This window comes from Pan troglodytes, chromosome 20 (genome assembly GCF_028858775.2).
Source record: "Pan troglodytes isolate AG18354 chromosome 20, NHGRI_mPanTro3-v2.0_pri, whole genome shotgun sequence".
NCBI lineage: Eukaryota > Metazoa > Chordata > Mammalia > Primates > Hominidae > Pan > Pan troglodytes.
Window position 1 is genome coordinate 55,423,078 of NC_072418.2, and position 19,895 is coordinate 55,442,972.

Genomic DNA, 19,895 nt, shown 5'->3' on the forward strand with positions numbered 1-19,895 from the left:
TATAATCCCAAAATTTTGGGAGGGCGAGACGGGTGGATCACCTGAGGTCAGAAGTTCGAGACCAGCCTGGCCAACATGGTGAAACCCCGTCTCTAGTAAAAATACAAAAATTAGCTGGGCGTTTTGGTATGCACCTGTAATCCCAGCTTCTTGTGAGGCTGAGACAGGAGAGTCACTTGAACCTGGGAGGTGGATGGTGCAGTGAACCATGATCATGCCACTGCACTTCAGCCAAGGTGACAGAGTTAGATTCCATTTGCCACCAAAAAAAAAAAAAAAAAGTTAGCCAGGCATGGTGGCATGTGTCTGTACTCCCTGCCTAGCTGTTAGTCCATTCTTAGTTCTTAAAATGTTGTATATTTTCTTGACCTCATACATCAGAAGGTAGTGATCTTAACATGTATTTCAGTTCTTATATTGTGTGCTGGTGGTTAAGTAGAAGTTGTGGCTTTTTTCTTCAGAGGAAGTTGTTTAGAATTCTGCGGGCTGTATAAATGTACTTATTTGCTTGCTGGTTTTATCATGGGTTACAATATTTTATTAATTAATTTTATAATTTTACATATGGCTTTTCAGTATGTGGTATGCAATATAACTGACACACTCCACTCGTTAATGTCACAAAGTGCCACCAGGTGCTGTGGCTCACACCTGTGATCCCAGACATTTGGGAGGTCAAGGGGGGTGGATTACTTAAGGTCAGGAGTTTGAGACCAGCCTGGCCAACATGGTGAAACCACATCTCTACTAAAAACACAGAAATTAGCCAGGTGTAGTGGTGTGTGCCTGTAATCCCAGGTACTCAGGAGGTTGAGGCAGGAGAATCACTTCAACCCAGGAGGCAGACGTTGCAGCGAGCTGAGATTACACCATGACGCTCCAAGTTGGAGTGCAAGACTCCTTCTCAAAACAATAAAAATGGAAAAAAAATTTTTTTTTTTTTTTTTTTTTTTTTTTTTTTGAGATGGAGTCTCACTCTGTCGCCCAGGCTGGAGTGCAGTGGCATGATCTCGGATCACTGCAAAGTCCACCTCCTGGGTTCACACCATTCTCCTGCCACAGCCTCCCGAGTAGCTGGGACTGCAGGCGCCTGCCACCACGCCTGGCTATTTTTTTGTGTTTTTAGTAGAAGCAGAGTTTCACTGTGTTATCCAGGATGGTCTCGATCTCCTGACCTTGTGATCCGCCCTTCTCGGCCTCCCAAAGTGCTGGGATTACAGGCATGAGCCACCGCACCCGGCCCAAAAATTTTTTCAAAAGTCACTAAGTGCCTGTTCTGTGTAGATATATATAATTTTATGACATTTATTTAGAAAAATATTGTACTAACTTTTTTCTTTTTTTTTTTCTGTTTGAGGCGGAGTCTACTTTGCCACCCTGGCAGGAGTGCAGTGGTGTGATCTCGGCTCACTGCAACCTCTGTCTCCCGGGTTCAAGTGATTCTTGTGCCTCAGCCTCCTAAGTAGCTGTGACTACAGGCACGGACCATCACACCTGGCTAATTTTTGTAATCTTTTCTTATCTTCTCAGTGCTATAACTGTTTGATAATACAGAATTTCCAGTGCTTTTGGTTATCCTTACATGAGCTTGTTGTGGATTATTTACCAATATAGTATGTTGTGTGGTTTTTTTTTTAGCATTTATTTGTACACAGTAAATATGGTTTAAATATGAAGAATATATATTTTTCTCTTCCTTGATGTGACAGTGATATGTTTTTTGCAAATTGTGATGCACTTCAAGGTCACAGTGGAAAAATACTCCTTACTTTAGGCTTATACATATTTGTGCCCTGTCAGTGTTTTGTCATGATATAGGAAATAGACTTTCATAGAATTGATTTGAAGGGCATGTAATTGCCCTTTATTTACTAAAGAATCTCACTCTTTTTGTGTTCCTAAACTTTGAAGATCATGTTTGGGAATTTCAAAATAAGTATTGTTTTTTGTATCATATTTACACACTTCAGTATGATTTACCATCTGTACTTAATTGGAAACGTATTGGTGTTTATATTTTGTAGATATCTCTTCCAAACGCATGATGAAGGAGGTCTTGTCAACAGGGCAAGGCAATACAGAAGTGATCCACACAGGGACATTGCAAAGACATCGAAGTTATCACATTGGAGACTTTTGCTTCCAGGAAATTGAGAAAGAAATTCATGACATTGAGTTTCAGTGTCAGGAAGATGAAAGAAATGGCCATGAAGCACCCATGACAAAAATAAAAAAGTTGACTGGTAGCACAGACCAACATGATCACAGGCATGCTGGAAACAAGCCTATTAAAGATCAGCTTGGATCAAGCTTTTATTCACATCTGCCTGAACTCCACATATTTCAGATCAAAGGTGAAATTGCTAATCAACTTGAGAAGTCTACCAATGATGCTCCCTCGGTTTCAACATCCCAAAGAATTTCCTGTAGGCCCCAAATCCATATTTCTAATAACTATGGGAATAATCCCCTGAATTCTTCATTACTCCCACAAAAACAGGAAGTACACATGAGAGAAAAATCTTTCCAATGTAATGAGAGTGGCAAAGCCTTTAATTGTAGCTCACTCTTAAGGAAACACCAGATACCCCATTTAGAAGACAAACAATATAAATGTGATGTATGTGGCAAGCTCTTTAATCACAAGCAATACCTTGCATGCCATCGTAGATGTCACACTGGAGAGAAACCTTACAAGTGTAAAGAGTGTGGAAAGTCCTTCAGTTACAAGTCATCCCTTACATGCCATGGTAGAATTCATACTGGAGTAAAACCTTACAAGTGTAATGAGTGTGGCAAGATCTTTCGTCAAAATTCAGCCCTTGTAATTCATAAGGCAATTCATACTGGAGAGAAACCTTACAAGTGTAATGAATGTGGCAAGGCTTTTAATCAACAATCACACCTTTCACGCCATCAAAGACTTCATACTGGAGTGAAACCTTACAAATGTAAGATTTGTGAGAAGGCTTTTGCGTGTCATTCCTATCTGGCAAACCATACTAGAATTCATAGTGGAGAGAAAACTTACAAGTGTAATGAGTGTGGTAAGGCTTTTAATCATCAATCAAGCCTTGCACGTCATCATATACTTCATACTGGAGAGAAACCTTACAAATGTGAAGAATGTGACAAAGTTTTCAATCAGAAATCAACCCTTGAGAGACATAAGAGAATTCATACTGGAGAGAAACCATACAAATGTAAGGTTTGTGATACAGCTTTCACGTGTAATTCACAGCTGGCACGACATAGAAGAATTCACACTGGAGAGAAAACTTACAAGTGTAATGAGTGTCGCAAGACCTTCAGCCGCAGGTCATCCCTTCTATGCCATCGTAGACTTCATAGTGGTGAAAAACCTTACAAGTGTAATAAGTGTGGCAATACCTTCCGTCACTGGGCATCCCTTGTATACCATCGTAGACTTCATACTCTAGAGAAATCTTACAAATGTACGGTTTGTAACAAGGTTTTCATGCGTAATTCAGTCCTGGCCGTACATACTAGAATTCACACTGCAAAGAAACCTTACAAGTGTAATGAATGTGGGAAAGCTTTTAGTCAACAATCACATCTTTCACGTCATCACAGACTTCATACTGGAGAGAAACCTTACAAATGTGAAGCATGTGACAAAGTTTTCGGTCAGAAATCAGCTCTTGAGTCACATAAGAGAATTCATACTGGAGAGAAACCATATAGATGTCAGGTTTGTGACACAGCTTTCACGTGGAATTCACAGCTGGCACGACATACAAGAATTCACACTGGAGAAAAAACTTACAAGTGTAATGAGTGTGGGAAGACCTTCAGTTACAAGTCATCACTTGTATGGCATCGTAGACTTCATGGTGGAGAGAAATCTTACAAATGTAAGGTTTGTGACAAGGCTTTCGTGTGTCGTTCCTATGTGGCAAAACATACTAGAATTCATAGTGGAATGAAACCTTACAAGTGTAATGAGTGCAGCAAGACCTTCAGTAACAGGTCATCCCTTGTATGCCATCGCAGAGTTCATAGTGGTGAGAAACCTTACAAGTGTAATGAGTGCAGCAAGACGTTCAGTCAGAAGGCAACCCTTCTATGCCATCGTAGACTTCATAGTGGTGAGAAACCTTACAAATGTAACGACTGTGGCAATACCTTCCGTCACTGGTCATCCCTTGTATACCATCGTAGACTTCATACTGGAGAGAAATCTTACAAATGTACAATTTGTGACAAGGCTTTCGTGCGTAATTCATACCTGGCAAGACATATTAGAATTCACACTGCAGAGAAACCTTACAAGTGTAATGAATGTGGGAAGGCTTTTAATGAACAATCACACCTTTCACGTCATCATAGAATTCATACTGGAGAGAAACCTTACAAATGTGAAGCATGTGACAAAGTTTTCAGTCGCAAATCACACCTTAAAAGACATAGGAGAATTCATACTGGAGAGAAACCTTACAAGTGTAATGAGTGTGGCAAAGCCTTTAGTGACCGGTCAACGCTTATTCACCATCAGGCAATTCATGGTGTAGGGAAATTTGATTAATATAATGATTGTCACAAAGTCTTCAGTAACACTACAACGATTGCAAATCATTGGAGAATCCATAATGAAGAGAGATCTTGCAAGTGTAATAAATGTGGCAAGGTTTTCAGACATTGTTCATACATTGCAGTTCATTGGCAACCTCATACTGGAGAGAAACCTTACAAATGTCATGATTGAGGCAAGGTCTTCAGTCAAGCTTCATCCTATGCAAAACATAGGAGAATTCATACAGGAGAGAAACCTCACAAGTGTGATGATTGTGGCAAAGCCTTTACTTCACATTCACACCTCATTAGACATCAGAGAATCCATACTGGACAGAAATCTTGCAAATGTCATCAGTGTGGCAAGGTCTTCAGTCTGAGGTCACTCCTTGCAGAACATCAGAAAATTCATTTTTGAGATAACTGTTCCCAATGCAGTGAGTATAGCAAACCATCAAGCATTAATTGACATTGGAGTCAATTCAGCATTGACTTGAGTTTGTGTTGACTTAACATTGAGTTCAAGCCTTAATTGACATTCAGGTGTTTATGTTAAGAGGATGGGGCCAGGTGTGGTGGCTCAGGCCTGTAATCCCAGCACGTTGGAAGACCAAGGCACATAGGTCACTTGAGGTCAGAAGTTTGAAACCACCATGGCCAACAGATGTCGGCCACTTTTGCCATCTTGTTTTTTGTTTCTTATTTTCTTATTTATTTATTTATTTATTTTGAGATGGAGTGTCACTCTTGTTGCCCAGCCTAGAGTGCAATGGTGTGATCTCAGCTCACCACAACCTCCGCCTCCCGGGTTCAAGTGATTCCTCTGCCTCAGCCTCCCTAGTTGCTGGGATTACAGGCATGTGCCACCACACCCGGCTAATTTTTTCTGTTTTTAGTAGAGACGGGGTTTCTCCATATTAGGCTGGTCTCAAACTCCCGACCTCAGGTGATCTGCCCACCTTGGCATCCCAAAGTCCTGGGATTACAGGCATGAGCCACCGTACCCGGTCTTGTTTCTTATTTTCTATTTTTTAATTTTTTTGAGAGGCAGGAGAATGGCGGGTGAACCCAGGAGGTGGAGCTTGCAGTAAGCCCAGATAGCACCATTGCACTCCAGCCTGGGAGACAGAGTGAGACTCCGTCTATTAAAAAAAAATTATAAATAAAAAAATGTATTTTAACCAGTTAGTCTGTTTTTCAGTTTCCTTTCCTTATGTCATTTGTTAAAATCTTCAGCTGGGAGCTATTTGTTGCGTGTTTCCCTCAAGGCCCTCTGGACCATTCTGGAAAAATGTTGAAACATGGGCTGGAGTGGCATAGAATGCTCCTCCAAAAGCACCCATGTATTCTTTTCCTTTGTTTGTTTGTTTTTTTTTAAATGGAGTCTCGCTCTGTCGCCTTGGATGGAGTGCAGTGGTGCGATCTCAGCTCACTGCAACCTCTGCCTCCCGGGATCAAGTGATTCTCCTGCCTCAGTCTCCTGAGTAGGTGAAATTACAGGCACCTACCAGCACACCTGGCTAATTTTTGTATTTTTAGTAGAGACGGGGTTTCACCATGTTTGTCAGGCTGGTCTCAAACTCCTGACCTCGTGATCCGCCGGACCCAGCCTCCCAAGGTGCTGGGATTACAGGCATGAGCCACCGTGCCCTGCCTCTTTTTTTTTTTTTTTGAGATGGAGTTTTGCTCTTGTTGTTCAGGCTGGAGTGCAATGGTGCGATCTGGTGTCACTGCAACGTCTGCCTCCCGGGTTCAAGGGATTCTCCTGCCTCAGCATACCGAGTAGTTGGGATTACAGGTGCCCTCCACCACTCCTGGCTAATTTTTTGCATTGTTAGTAGAGACAGGGTTTTACCATGTGGGCCAAGCTGGTCTCGAACTCCTGACTTCAGGTGATCTGCCCACCTTGACCTCCCAAAGTGCTAGGATTACAGGCGTGAGCCATCGTGCCTGACGACTCATGTATTCTTGATTGAAATAATTTGCTTATGTCTCAGTTCTACAGTTGACCTTTCACTGTTTTTAAGGTCAATAACTGTGTGTTTACACTTCTGCATTTTATAAATGTTACTGTGATTTTCTTGTAAGGAAGAATTAACTGTCGGGAATCAATGTCATCAGAACTTTGCAAAAGAAGTTTCTTTAGCATAGGTATGCGTAAGATGCTTCTCTCATTTTCAAGGATATGGGTGATAAGACCAACCCTTCCCATTAGCCCCTCCAGGCCCCCATGTAAGACTTCACACACACCTTCTCACTCATCTCAGACCCTGTCAGTGTAACTTGGTGAAAATGTGAGCCTCCCTGCAACTTGGCGATGAGGGGCTTGACCAGAAAAGCTCAACCCGAGTGACTCTGACCCCTGAAATGACTGGCAAAATGGAGTGCGAGTCTAGGTGTGGCTTTTTTTTTTTTTTTTTTTTTTTTTTGAGGATAGGAGTGCCCAGTTGTAATTAGAATTTTCTTTCTTTCTTTCTTTCTTTTTTTTTTTTTTGAGACAGAGTCTCGCTCTGTCGCCCAGGCTGGAGTGCAGTGGTGCAATCTCGGCTCACTGCAAGCTCCGCCTCCTGGGTTCACGCCATTCTCCTGCCTCAGCCTCCCAAGTAGCTGGGACTACAGGCGCCCACCACCGCGCCTGGCTAATTTTTTGTATTTTTAGTAGAGACGGGGTTTCACCCTGGTCTCAATCTCCTGACCTCGTGATCCGCCCGCCTCGGCCTCCCAAAGTGCTGGGATTACAGGCGTGAGCCACTGCTCCCGGCATCTGAACTTTGTTTTATTTATTTTTTTTTTTTTTGAGACAGAGTCTCACTCTTGTCGCCCAGGCTGGAGTGCAGTGGTGTGATCTCGGCTCACTGCAACTTCCACCTCCCAGGTTCAAGCGATTCTCGTTCCTCAGCCTCCCGAGTAGCTGGGATTATAGGCGTGTGCCACCACGCCCAGCTAGTTTTTATATTTTTAGTAGAGACAGAGTTTCACCATATTGGCCAGGCTGGTCTTGAACTCCTGACCTCGTGATCCGCCCGCCTCGGCCTCCCAAAGTGCTGGGATTACAGGCATGAGCCACCATGCCCGGCAGCATCTGAACTTTTAATGACTTGGAATTGTGGGGAAAAGAGAGAGATCAGACTGTTACTGTGTCTATGTAGAAAGAAGTAGACATAAGAGACTCCATTTTGTTCTGTACTAAGAAAAATTCTTCTGCCTTGAGATGCTGTGAATCTGTAACCCTAGCCCCAACCCTGTGCTCGCAGAAACATGTGCTGTGTCAACTCAAGGTTAAATGGATTAAGGGCTGTTCAGGGTGTGCTTTGTTAAACAAATGCTAGAAGACAGCATGCTTGTTAAAAGTCATCACCACTCCTTACTCTCAAGTACCCAGGGACACAGAACACTGTGAAAGGCCGCAGGAACCTCTGCCTAGGAAAGCCAGGTATTGTCCAAAGTTTCTCCCATGTGATAGCCTGAGATATGGCCTCATGGGAAGGGAAAGACCTGACCATTCCCCAGCCCGACACCTGTGCTGAGGAGGATTAGTGAAAGAGGAAGGCCTCTTTGCAGTTGAGATAAGAGGAAGGCACCTGTCTCCTGCTGGTCCCTGGGCAATAGAATGTCTCCTTGTAAAGCCCGATTGTATATTCCATCTACTGAGATAGGAGAAAACTGCCTTAGAGCTGGAGGTGAGACATGCTGGAGGCAGTACTGCTCTTTAAGGCATTGAGATGTTTATGTATATGCACATCAAAAGCACAGCACTTTTTCCTTTACCTTGTTTATGACAGAGACATTTGTTCAGGTTTTCCTGCTGACCCTCTCTCCACTATTACCTTATTGTCCTGCCACATCCCCCTCTCTGAGATGGTAGAGATACTGATCAGTAAATACTGAGGGAACTCAGAGGCCGGTGCAGGCGCGGGTCCTCTGTATGCTGAGTGCTGGTCCTGTAGGCCAACTTTTCTTTCTCTGTACTTTGTCTCTATGTCTCTTTCTTTTCTCAAATCTCTCCGTTCCACCTGACGAGAAACGCCCACAGGGGTGGAGGGGCAGCCCACCCCTTCAGGAATGGAATGGAAAGTGGAGATACACGTCAGTGGTACAGGGTGCTTTATCACATCATTGATTTTATTATTTTTTTCTTTTTTTGAGTTGAGTCTCCCTCTATCACCCAGGATGGAGTGCAGTGGTGAGATTTTGGCTCACTGTAGCTTCCACCTTCCGGATTACAGTGATTCTGTTGCCTGAGCCTCTCGAGTAGCTGGGATTAGAGATGCACGCCACCACGCTTGTAACGGCAGGATGTGATGTGTGTGCATGAATACATGGTTGGATAAGCCCATGGTTTATGTAGAAAACACATGATTTGCAATAAGGTATATTTTTTATAGTTGTTATGATTGTAAGTATTTTTCATTTTTGTTAACTATCACAATGATGAGTTATTAGTAAGGATTGGCCAGGTGAGGTGGCTCACGCCTGTAATCCCAGCACTTTGGGAGGCCCAGGTGGGTGAATCACAAGGTCAGGAGTTTGAGATCAGCCTAGGCAAAATGGTGAAACGCCATCTCAACTAAAAATTAGCCAGGCCTGGTGGCAGGTGACTGTAATGCCAGCTACTCGGGAGGCTGAGGCAAGAGAATTGCTTGAACCTGGGTGGAAGAAGTTGCAGTGAGCCAAGATCGTGCCACTGCACTCCAGCCTGGGTGATAGAGTGACACTCCTCAAAAAAAAAATTTAAAAACGTCATAATTATTAATATTATTATTATTACAGGCATGAGCCACTGTGCTTGGCCTGCCTCTGTTTTCACAGACACAACTCTTCCTACTCAGCCAAGGGATCCTTCTTCACATCCATGGTCTCTACATTGCTGTACTCCTCGTAGACTTTACTCATTTTTTGTGTGTGTATGAAATTCTGGAATCTACACAAGGCATATTTTTGAGTATATGCTTGAAACTAGAAATCAGAGGCCATTTTACCTAAGAGCTGTAAAACTGCTTTCACCTCAGCCACCATACTGCTGATTTTTTGGATCTCGTTCATTCTTGTCCCTTGCCCATATTGTAATTTGCATAGTTAACCTTGGGTCAGTATTTTATCATTTGCTAAATTAGTTCCACTTTCCTCCAAGCTCAAAACTTGGTCTATCCTAGTGGAATTATATTCCCACAGATGTGCATGCACAAAGTTCACTCCTACATGCCCATTACTTCCTGCCCTCCACCCTTGCCCTCCTTTTCCTGGCCTTGCTTCACATGGTACATTGATTTGGATGCAAAATACTGTTGCTTTCCAGCCTATTGATTTTGTAATAGTGAACACCCCAATTTCCCCGTGAGCCCCTCCCCTCCAACACTACTTTCACTGAGTAAGTCAAGACCTTATTCATCCACTGGACAAAATTATAGGAGGCTGCTTAAATCAGTGTGTGCAGGGCATGATGACTCAGCACATGATCCATGAGGAATGGATTTAGCATCAGTGTCAGCAGCACAGCTCAGCCCTTATATCTTCCTTGATGTACTTCTATCTGTTCTTTTTTTCTCTTTATATATATATATATATATATATATATACATTTTTTATTATACTTTAAGTTCTAGGGTACATGTGCACAACGTGCAGGTTTGTTACACATGTATACATGTTCCATGTTGGTGTGCTGCACCCATTAACTCATCATACTTCTTTCTGTTCTTGTATTTTCTGTGACTGGTCATTTTCTGTACTTTCTTGGCAGACTATTGTGCTTAAAAACATGGGATCCTTCAGGCCCATGATCAAGTTTGTCCCTCACTTACCGTATGTGCAAATTGGGGTCATGTACATGAACACACTGGCCTGCTGTACTTATTTGAGAAATAATGTTAATTTGCCTCCAGATTTTTTTTTTTTTTTGAGACGGAGTTTCGTTCTTGTTGCCCAGGCTGGAGTGCAAAGGCGCAATCTCGGTTCACCGCAACCTCTGCCTCCCAGGCTCAAGCGATTCTCCTGCCGGAGGCTCCCAAGTAGCTGGGATTACAGGCGTGTACCACCACACCCAGCTAATTTTGTATTTGTATTAGAGATGGTGTTTTTCCATGTTAGTCAGACTGCTCTCAAGCTCCCGACCTCAGGTGATCCACCCACCTCAGTCTCCCAAAGTGCTGGAATTACAGGCATGAGCCACGGTGCCTGGCTGCCTCCAGGGTTTTAAAACAAATTAGTGCTATTAGATGGCTTCACATATTGCAGGTTTTATGCTACAGGCTCTAAACTTCCTTTGTGTAATAAGATGTGTCAGCCTTCCCTGATGTTGATGATGGCATGCTCCTTTTCCTGTCTCCCTCATTTCACTGTCCTGTTAGAAATAGCTTAGACTGGCTGGCCACGGTGGCTAACACCTCTAATGCCAGCACTTTGGGAGGCCAAGGTGGATAGATCACTTGAGGTCCAGAGTTTGAGACCAGTCAGTTAATCTCAGCACTTTGGGAGGCTGAGACTGGTGGATCACCTGAGGTCAGGAGTTTGAGAGCAGCCTAGCCAACATGGTGAAACCCTTTCCCTACTAAAAGTACAAAAATTACCTGGGTGTGGTGTAACATGCCTGAAATCTCAGCTGCATGGGAGGCTGAGGCAGTAGAATCATTTGATCCCTGGAGGTGGAGGTTGCAGTGAGCCAAGATCATGCCATTGCACTCTAGCCTGGGCAACAAGAGAAAAACTCCATCTCAAAAATAAATAAAGAAAGAAAAAATATAAATAAAAGCACCAGTCTTATTCACATGTAGTCGACACCCATGACCAAATTCTCTCAAAGGCCCCATCTGCAGGAACATCCAATTGGAGAATAAGAACTCTGAACATGGCTTTTGGCCAATATGAACACTCAGACCAGGGAGCCTGCATCATATTTTTTATGTTTTTATTGTGCAATTTGTTTTATAAAATGTTTTCTCTGATCCAAGTTTATAAATTTTCCCAGTATACAGTCTGTGTTTTATATTTCATGCATAGTGAACTACATAACTAAGGGCAATGCATGTACATAGAATTGCGGTATCGCCTGGCTGTTATATAACTGTAGTTGTGATATCATAATTGAACCCTCTGACACTGTTAGTCAATTCTTTTTTTTTTTTGGAGACAGAGTCTTGCCCTGTTACCCAGGCTGGAGTGCAATGGCATGATCTCGGCTCACTGCAACCTACGCCTCCTCGGTTCAAATGATTCTTCTGCCTCACCCTCCAGAGTAGCTGGGATTACAGTTGCCTTCCACCGTGCCCAGCTAATTTTTTTGTATTTTTAGTAGAGATGGGGTTTCACCATGTTGGCCAGGCTGGTCTCGAACTCCTGACCCCGTGATCTGCCCTCCTCTGCCTCCCAAAGTGCTGGGATTGCAGGCCTGAACCACCGCACCCTGTCGTTAGTCAATTCTTACTCCTTATAATGCTGTGTATTTACTTGAACTCATACATCACAAGGTAGTGATCTTAAATGTATTTCAGTTCTTATAGTGTGTGCTGGTGGTAAGTAGAAGTTGTGGCGTTTTTCTTAAGAGGGAATTGTTTAGAGGTCTGCTGGCTGTATAAATGTACTTATTATTTCCTTGCTAGTCTTATCATGGGTTACAATATTTTATTAATTAATTTTTATGATTTTACATAAGGCTTTTCAGTAAGTGGTATGCCTGGGAAACATGGTGAGACCCCCGTTTCTGCAAAAAATACAAAAATTAGCTGGGAATGATGGCACATGCCTGCAGTATCAACTACTGTGGAGTCTGCAGTGGGAGGATGGCTTGAGCCTGGGATGTCAAGACTATAGTGAGCTGTAATCATGCTACTGCACTCCAGCATGGTTGACAGAGCAAGATGCTGTCTAAAAAAGAATACTTATTGTAAAGTTTGGGTACAGGAATAATGAAGTCATTGATAGTTTATGAACAGGCTATAGAGTTGATGCCCAAAAGAAATAAACAGTTTGTAAATGAATAACTCATTTTGAGTTGTGACAAGACAATGTTGAAAGTGATGCATGAAGCGGCAGGCAGACCATCCACATCAGTTTTACAGAAAAAAAGTTAATCTTGTTCGTGCTGCAGTGAAGAGAACTAACAGCAACCAGGAGAAACAATAGTCAGGAATTCAATAATAGCCTGGTTAACATGATGAAACCCCGTCTCTACTAAAAATACAAAGATTAGCTGGGCACAGTGGTGGGCACCTGTAATCTCAGCTACTCAAGAGGCTGAGGCAGAAGAATCGCTTGAACCCGGGAGGCGGAAGTTTCGATGAGCCGGGAGCCTGCCATTGCACTCCACCCTGGGCAACAAGAGCAAACCTCTGTCTAAAACAAACAAACAAACAAAAAGGTCTAGCCCCCTCTCCTCCTTTCTCCACCATCGTGGTGTGTGCTTGACTCCACTTCTTGTCATGTCTTCTCACAAGACTTTCAGGATTAAGCGGTTTCTGGCCAACAACCAAAAGTAAAATCGTCCGATTTCCCAGTGGATTCGAATGAAAACTGGCAATAAAATCAGGTCCAACTGTAAAAGGAGACATTGGAGAAGAACCAAGCTGGGTCTATAAGGAATTGCACGTGAGATGGCACACATATTTATGCTGTGTGAGCATCATAATCACGTTACTCAAGCTGAAAATGTCACTACCATCTGGAGACTTGGACATGTTTTATTGGGAATATATATTTTTCTCTCTAAATCTGTTATGAACGCGTTGGTTGGGTGGGTTCAGTAATAAACATGTGAGACCTTTCATTTCAAAAAAAATTTTAAATGACATAATAGATTACCTAAATTTCTGTTTTGCTTTGTTAAACGTTTTTTGAGATGGAGACTCCACTCGGTTCAGTGGATCGCACCTGTTGTCCTGGCACTTTGGGAGGCTGAGGTGGGAGGATTGCCTGAGACCAGGAGTTTCCTGGGAATCTTCTCATCTCCCCTAACCCAGTTCATGAAAGACCCTTGGACTTTACTGTTAGGGAAAAAATCTATATAAAACAATATCAGCGGCTGGGAGTGATGGCTCATGCCTGTAATCCCAACACTGAGAGGCCAAGGCGGGTGAATCACCTGAGGTTAGGAGTTCAAGAACAGCCTGACCAACATGGAGAAACTGTATTAAAAATATAAAATTAGGCCGGGTGCGGTGGCTCACGCCTGTAATCCCAGCACTTTGGGAGGCTGAGGCAGGCGGATCATGAGGTCGGGAGATCGAGACCATCCTGGCTAACACAGTGAAACCCCGTCTCTACTAACAATAGAAAAAATGAGCCGGGCGCTGTGGCAGGGGCCTATAGTCCCAGCTACTCGGGAGGCTGAGGGGGGAGAATGGCATGAACCCTGGAGGCAGATCTTGCAGTGAGCCGAGATAGCACCACTGCACTCTGGCCTGGGCAAAAGAGTGAGACTCCGTCTCAAAAAAATAAATAAATACAAATACAAAATTAGGAGGGCATGGTGACACATGCCTGTGTAATCCCAGCTACTCAGGAGGCTGAGGCAGGAGAACTGCTTGAACTTGGGAGGCGGAGGTTGCTGTGAGCCGAGATCACGTCATTGCACACCAACCTGGGCAACAAGAGCAAAACTCCATCTGAAAAAATAAAATAAAAAACAATATCAGTGTGTCAAAGCATTATGTCTGTCACAATACTTGAGAAAGGAAAATCAAAATTACTAACCAAAGAGAAAAGTCAAGCTGGGAACTGTGTCAGACAAACCTGCCTCCCATTTTATTCCTAAACAATATAGCTACAAGGACTAAACAAAAAAGCTACATACTCCACTCACAGACTGTGGGCCTCAAGATCTCCACCCCAAAAGAGTTCTGTTGAACTTCACCCTGGCAATGTAAACTGAGAGCTTATCTTCACAGGTGTAGGAAAGAACCCATCCCTCTGCACACCTGAGTCAAATGTCTATCTGACTGCTTCCCCTGGCCTATTTTTTATGTAAGAATGCAGGGTCACTGAGCCAGCCTAAGGCATAAGTAACTATTCCTCCACCCTCTCTCACATATAAATTGTGTATTCAATGAAAGGTTGATCGAAGACTCAAACAATGTGATCATTTGTTATCTCCCTGTGACCCGGAATCCCGCAATTCCAGTTATTTCACCTTCCCAGATCGAACCAAGGTGTATCTTATATGTATTGATTGATGTCTCATGTCACCCTAAATTTGTAAATTGCAGCCTGAACACCTTGGGCACACGTCATCAGGACCTCCTGAGGCTGTGTCATGGGTGCATTTTAACCTTGGCAAAATAGATTTCTAAATTCATTGAGACCTAGTAGATACTTTTGGATCACAAGCTCATGAACACAGAAAAAATCAAGATAGAATAAGGAAAAAACGAGTGTAATGGAAAGCACAAATCAGTTCCAAAATCTCAACTCCTTCATATTTATTCACCATAGGGAAATGCTTTACAACTTTGTGGGATTAGAGTCCATTTGTGAAAGATTATATATATATATATATATATATATATATATATATATATAGTTTGTTTTGTTTTGTTTTTTGAGACGGAGTTTCACTCTTGTTGCCCAGGCTGGAGTGCAATGGTGTGATCTTGGATCACTGCAACCTCTGCCTCCCAGGTACTACGGATTCTCCTGTCTCAGCACCCCAAGTAGCTCGGATTACAGGCATGCATCACCATGCCTGGCTAATTCTTTTGTATTTAGTAGAGACTGGGTTTCATTATGTTAGTCAGGCTGGTTTTGAATTCCTGACCTCAGGTGATCCACCTGCCTCAGCCTCCCAAAGTGCTGGGATTACAGGTATGCACCACTATGCTGGGCCGAAAGATATATTTCTAGTATTGGATTGAAATAAAAACCCATTCTGTATAACTTTAGCTAATTTAAAATGCAAATAATAGATAATTACATAGATACACAAAACTTTGTAATATTTCACTTAGTATTGCTATTACTATGTTCTTGGGGCGGAAGCTCAGTCTGTCAGATACATTACAAAAGAATGGTGTCTCCATAATTGTGCTTAGGACTCTGGTGCATAAGTGGATAAACTGTTAAACAGGATCCTAGGGGAGCTAGGGTGACAAAGTTCAAGTCCATTAAAACTAGCAAGACACATTCCTTACTGCTCACGCATGACTCACAGTCTTAAGATGTTTACAGTTAAGAAAAGCAGTTTAATCATACCTACAAGGACAAACTCCTGCATAAACACAATGTCCAGATGACCCAATGTCCCATGACAATGTATGCTTCTAAGATAATTACAGTCATGCTTTCACGTACTTGCGCACTAAAATACCAAGGATAGGTGTTTTTTTTTTTTTTTTTTTTTGATGGAGCTTCACTTTTGTCATCCAGGCTGGAGTGCAATAGCACAATCTCGGCTCATTGCAACCTCCGCCTTCTGGATTCAAGCGATTCTCCTGCCTCAGCCTCCTGAGTAGCTAGGATTACAGGCATGCACCACTACCCCCGGCTAATTGTTGAATTTTCAGTAGAGACGGGGTTTCATGACGTTTGCAAGGCTGGTCTCGAACCCCTGATCTCAGGTGATGCCCCCACGTCGGCCTTTCAAAGTGCTAGAATTACAGGCGGGAGCCAACGCAACCGGCCAAGGATAGCTTTAAATCAACAAAGTAATGAGTTTTGTTACACTGTCAGCCAACTGGCAGGTAGACATACCTTAGTTTTTACCTAAGCACCTATGTGAGAGAAACTTTAAGAGGAGGCAATTCCCTTTGTTTTTGAGGTCGCCCTACTGTGTAACTGGTAGTTTTCTTTTTTTTTTCTTTTTTTTTTAAGACGGAGTCTCGCTCAGCCTTGAGACACCTTGTCCAGCTGTATTTATCATTATTATTATTATTATTATTATTATTATTGTTTTGTTTTTGAGACTGAGTTTCACTCTAGTTCCCTGGGCTGGAGTACAATGTCATGACCATGGCTCACCACAGCTTCCATTTTCTGGGCTCAAGCGATTCTCCTGCCTCAGCCTCCCGAGTAGCTGGGACTACAGGCGCATGCCACCACGCCAGGCTAATTTTTATATTTGTAGTAGAGACGGGGTTTCTCTATATTGGTCAGGCTGGTCTCGAACTCCCGACCTCAGGCCATCCGCCGTCCTCAGCCTACCAAAGGGCTGGGATTACAGGCTTGAGCCACCGCGCCCGGCCTGAAGTAGAATATTTTAGAAAGTAATTAAACCCTTTTTCAGCATAATGACCCAGAGATGTACTTCTGAAGGACTTAGGAGCTCTTCCTGAAAGGCAAGCAACAAGGGAGATAGTACCTGTATGTCAGTAGGAAATTAAATATTTCAAACATCAGCTATTTCAAATTTAAAGCTACAGACTTTTAAATAATTCGGAACCTTGAGAGGAACGTGGTCACGCAACCTGAGTCTGGTGGCATGCAGGCGCAACTTCTACAAGTTTTCCTGGCCAGGCATGCAGGCTCAGGCCTGTAATCCCAGCACTCTGGGAGGCTGAGGCGGGCGGATCACCTGACGTCAGGAATTAGAAACCAGCCTGGCCAACATGGGGAAATCCCGTCTCTACCCAAAATACAAAAATTAGCCGGGCATGGTGGCCTGTGCCTGTAATGCCAGCTATTCCGAAGGCTGAGGCAGGAGAATCGCCTCAACCCAGGAGGCAGAGGCTGCAGTGAGCCGAGATGTCACCACTGCACTCCAGCCTGAGCGACAGAGAAATACTCCGTCTCAAAAAAAAAAAAAAAAAAAAAAAGAAAAGAAAAGAAAAAAGAAAGTAATAGATCTCTTCCACAAATGTGCTGGGACAATTAACTGGATATCCACATGGAAAAGAATAATGTTGTATCCCTATCTCACACAATCAAAATTTTATTTTAAAAAGTAAAAGAGACGATGAGGGGAGCCCTGCGGGAGGGGTGTGTTACTTTGTCGCCCAGGCTGGCCTGGACCCCCAGGCTCAGCGATCCTCCCGCCGCTGGTCCTCAGGCTCCCGCCCACCTGGCCGCATTCCTGCTATGTTTAAGCAGTAGGTGGTGACCTCACTCCTCCCTGGCCTGAGCACTCCGTCGCGCATCCCAGGCGGTGGACCTAGGAAAGTCTCTGAAGCTGAGCACAGGGTGGACTCTCCCTCTTGAGTGAATGGAGAATAGAAAGGGAGAGGATTTCTGTTCTGTTCTGTGGGCCGTCAGCATGAAATTGTACGTTCCGCCCAGGCAGGGCTTTGCATTTTACATTCTTGCTTGCATCCCCGTTCCAGACAATTCCAGGGCTTTCGAATCGTGCTTCAGCCTTCCTGACCGCTCTCGCCTCCAAAGCCCGAAAAATAGAGTCGCTGGGAGCGAGGCTGAGAGACGCACAGGTCCCGCCCCGGCCCCGCCCTCTGCCGGTTCTAAAGGGCAAGGTCTCTCCGCCTGGGGCCCCGCCTCTACCTCGATCAGGCCCTGCCCACCTTCTCGTTGGCTCCACCCAGGCCTGGGTTTAGTCCTGTGCGCACAGATGCGCGCAGACCAGGAAGCGGATCCCGTGGAGTGAAGGTCGCACCGCGGCGGTGAGTTTTGCTCTGTGTTGTATTAAGTCTGCACTCCCCATATCCCCGGCACTTCCGTACCTGGGACGTGGGGTCACCACAGACCTGTAAATTCTCGCCCGTCTTCCTTCAACCAGAGCAAATGCAGACGTTCCCCTGGGAATCCGGAAGTCGCTTCCTTTTGTGTTTAAAGTCGCCCTGAGGCTGTTCCCGTCTCCAGTCTTTCTGCTACAGGGCGATGTATACACTTCCTATCGCGTAGTTTCTGTGCTCAAAACCGTTTTTTAACTCCTCCCTCCCCGCGCTTTTCAAAGTCCTCACCCGAGATGTGTATTTCCGCCTGGGCGCCTCCCTGTCTCAACCTTGTAGGCGCCTGAAGCGCAAACGCCGCTATCCCAGTCTCAGGGAGGCCGCGTTCTCTGCCTGGTGCTGGGATCTTGTGGACCCCACCCTTGTCCGAAGGCGTCGTCGCACCCCACCTCCCGCCTCATGCTGGGCCTTGCTGCACCCCAAGTCTCCCCTTAGCAGTCACCACTTTCCTTGAGCCAGCGTTGGGGAGGTGCCGGGGCCAGTCCTGTGACACGGTGTGTTCTTGCCTGCCCAGCTCCAACCCCTGAAAAATGAGCCTCTCCGGGATGCAGGCGTCTTACTTCAAACCCTCCTGTGATTGTGTGGGCTAAAGAGATCAGGAGACAGAGAGCAGTAGAAAACCTGAGACAGAGAAAAGAAGAATGAGAAAGACCCATAACAGATGGCAAAGTAGAGGATGGGTGAGGGATTTGCCAAGAGACAGCAAAAGTGAAAAAAAAAAAAAAAAAAGATAAGAAAGCAGGAGGAGAAAAGCAACTGGAGAAATGTAGAGAAAAGCTAGATGTACAGAGAGATGAAGGACAGACAGCAAGGTAGAGAGGGGCAGCAAAGAGGGAGGCTCATCAGAGTGAGAGAGAGAGAGATGAGAGATTTGGAGCCAGGGCAGACAGAGCACAGTGGTGCTGGTGGCAAGGAGAACAGAGGGAGAACCACAGCAGGGAGGACGCCTGGGGATCTGGGGTGCTAGAGAGTGGGGACGGGGCGTACAACAGGGAAGAGAGAATTTAACAGGGAGAGCGGCAGAGATGCAGAGATGGGATAAGAAGCGGAAATATATGGAGATTGAGGACGATCGAAGAATTGGGGAGAAGGAGCAACAAGAGATTAAATAAGATGTGAGGATGGAGCCCAGGTAATTTTTGTATTTTTAGTAGAGACAGGGTTTCACCATGTTGGCCAGGCTGGTCTCGAACTCCTGACCTCAGGTGATCCACCCGCCTCGACCTCCCAAAGTGTTGGGATTACAGGCGTGAGCCACCGCACCTGGTCACCCAAGTATTCTTGATTGAAAAAGTTTGCTTATGTCTTAGTTCTACAGCTGACCCTCTTTCCCTGCTTTTTGTTTGTTTGTTTGCTTGTTTGTTTTGAGATGCACTTTCGCTCTTGTTGCCCAGGCTGGAGTGCAATGGTGCGATCTCGGCTCACTGCAACCTCCGCCTCCCGGGTTCAAGCGACTCTCCTGCCTCAGCCTCCCTAGTAGCTGGGATTACAGGCATGTGCCACCACACCAGGCTAATTTTGTATTTTTAGTAGAGATGGGGTTTCTCCATATTGGTCAGGCTGGTCTTGAACTCCTGACCTCAGGTGATCTGCCCGCCTCGGCTTCCCAAAGTGCTGGGATTACAGGCATGAGCCACCGAGCCCGGCCTACTCACCGCCACCTTTACCTCTTGGTTTCAAGCGATTGTCCTGCCTCGGCCTTCCTGAGTAGCTGGAATTACAGGCATGCGCCACCACATCTAGATAATTTTTGTATTTTTA

General features: G+C 44.5%; 2 protein-coding genes and 1 pseudogene across 11 annotated transcripts in view; all 3 read left to right on the forward strand.

Annotated features, from left to right (window-relative positions):
* The window catches only part of ZNF808 (zinc finger protein 808), a 36,779-nt gene extending 23,488 nt beyond the window's left edge, over positions 1-13,291 (forward strand). For 5 of the 9 annotated variants that reach the window (XM_024351954.3, XM_054672723.1, XM_063802173.1 and 2 more), the window contains one exon: positions 2,025-13,291. In XM_024351954.3, the coding sequence (XP_024207722.1) occupies positions 2,025-4,546 (2,522 nt within the window). In that variant the 3' untranslated portion in view covers positions 4,547-13,291. Of the gene's footprint in view, positions 1-1,357; positions 1,508-2,024 lie in introns of all 9 variants that reach the window. The other 4 variants (XM_063802175.1, XM_063802177.1, XR_002940814.2 and 1 more) reach the window with 3 other exon arrangements.
* LOC456264 (zinc finger protein 701) overlaps positions 1-19,895 on the forward strand; it is a 68,932-nt gene that overhangs the window by 34,269 nt on the left and 14,768 nt on the right. Inside the window, exon 1 of one of the 2 annotated variants that reach the window (XM_016934346.4) lies at positions 18,008-18,065. The exons of the other annotated variant lie outside the window; for it this stretch is intronic. The gene's annotated coding sequence lies outside the window, so the exon portion shown is untranslated. Of the gene's footprint in view, positions 1-18,007; positions 18,066-19,895 lie in introns of those variants that run through there. 2 annotated transcript variants of the gene reach the window in all.
* On the forward strand, positions 12,948-13,335 carry LOC107969561 (large ribosomal subunit protein eL39-like; annotated as a pseudogene).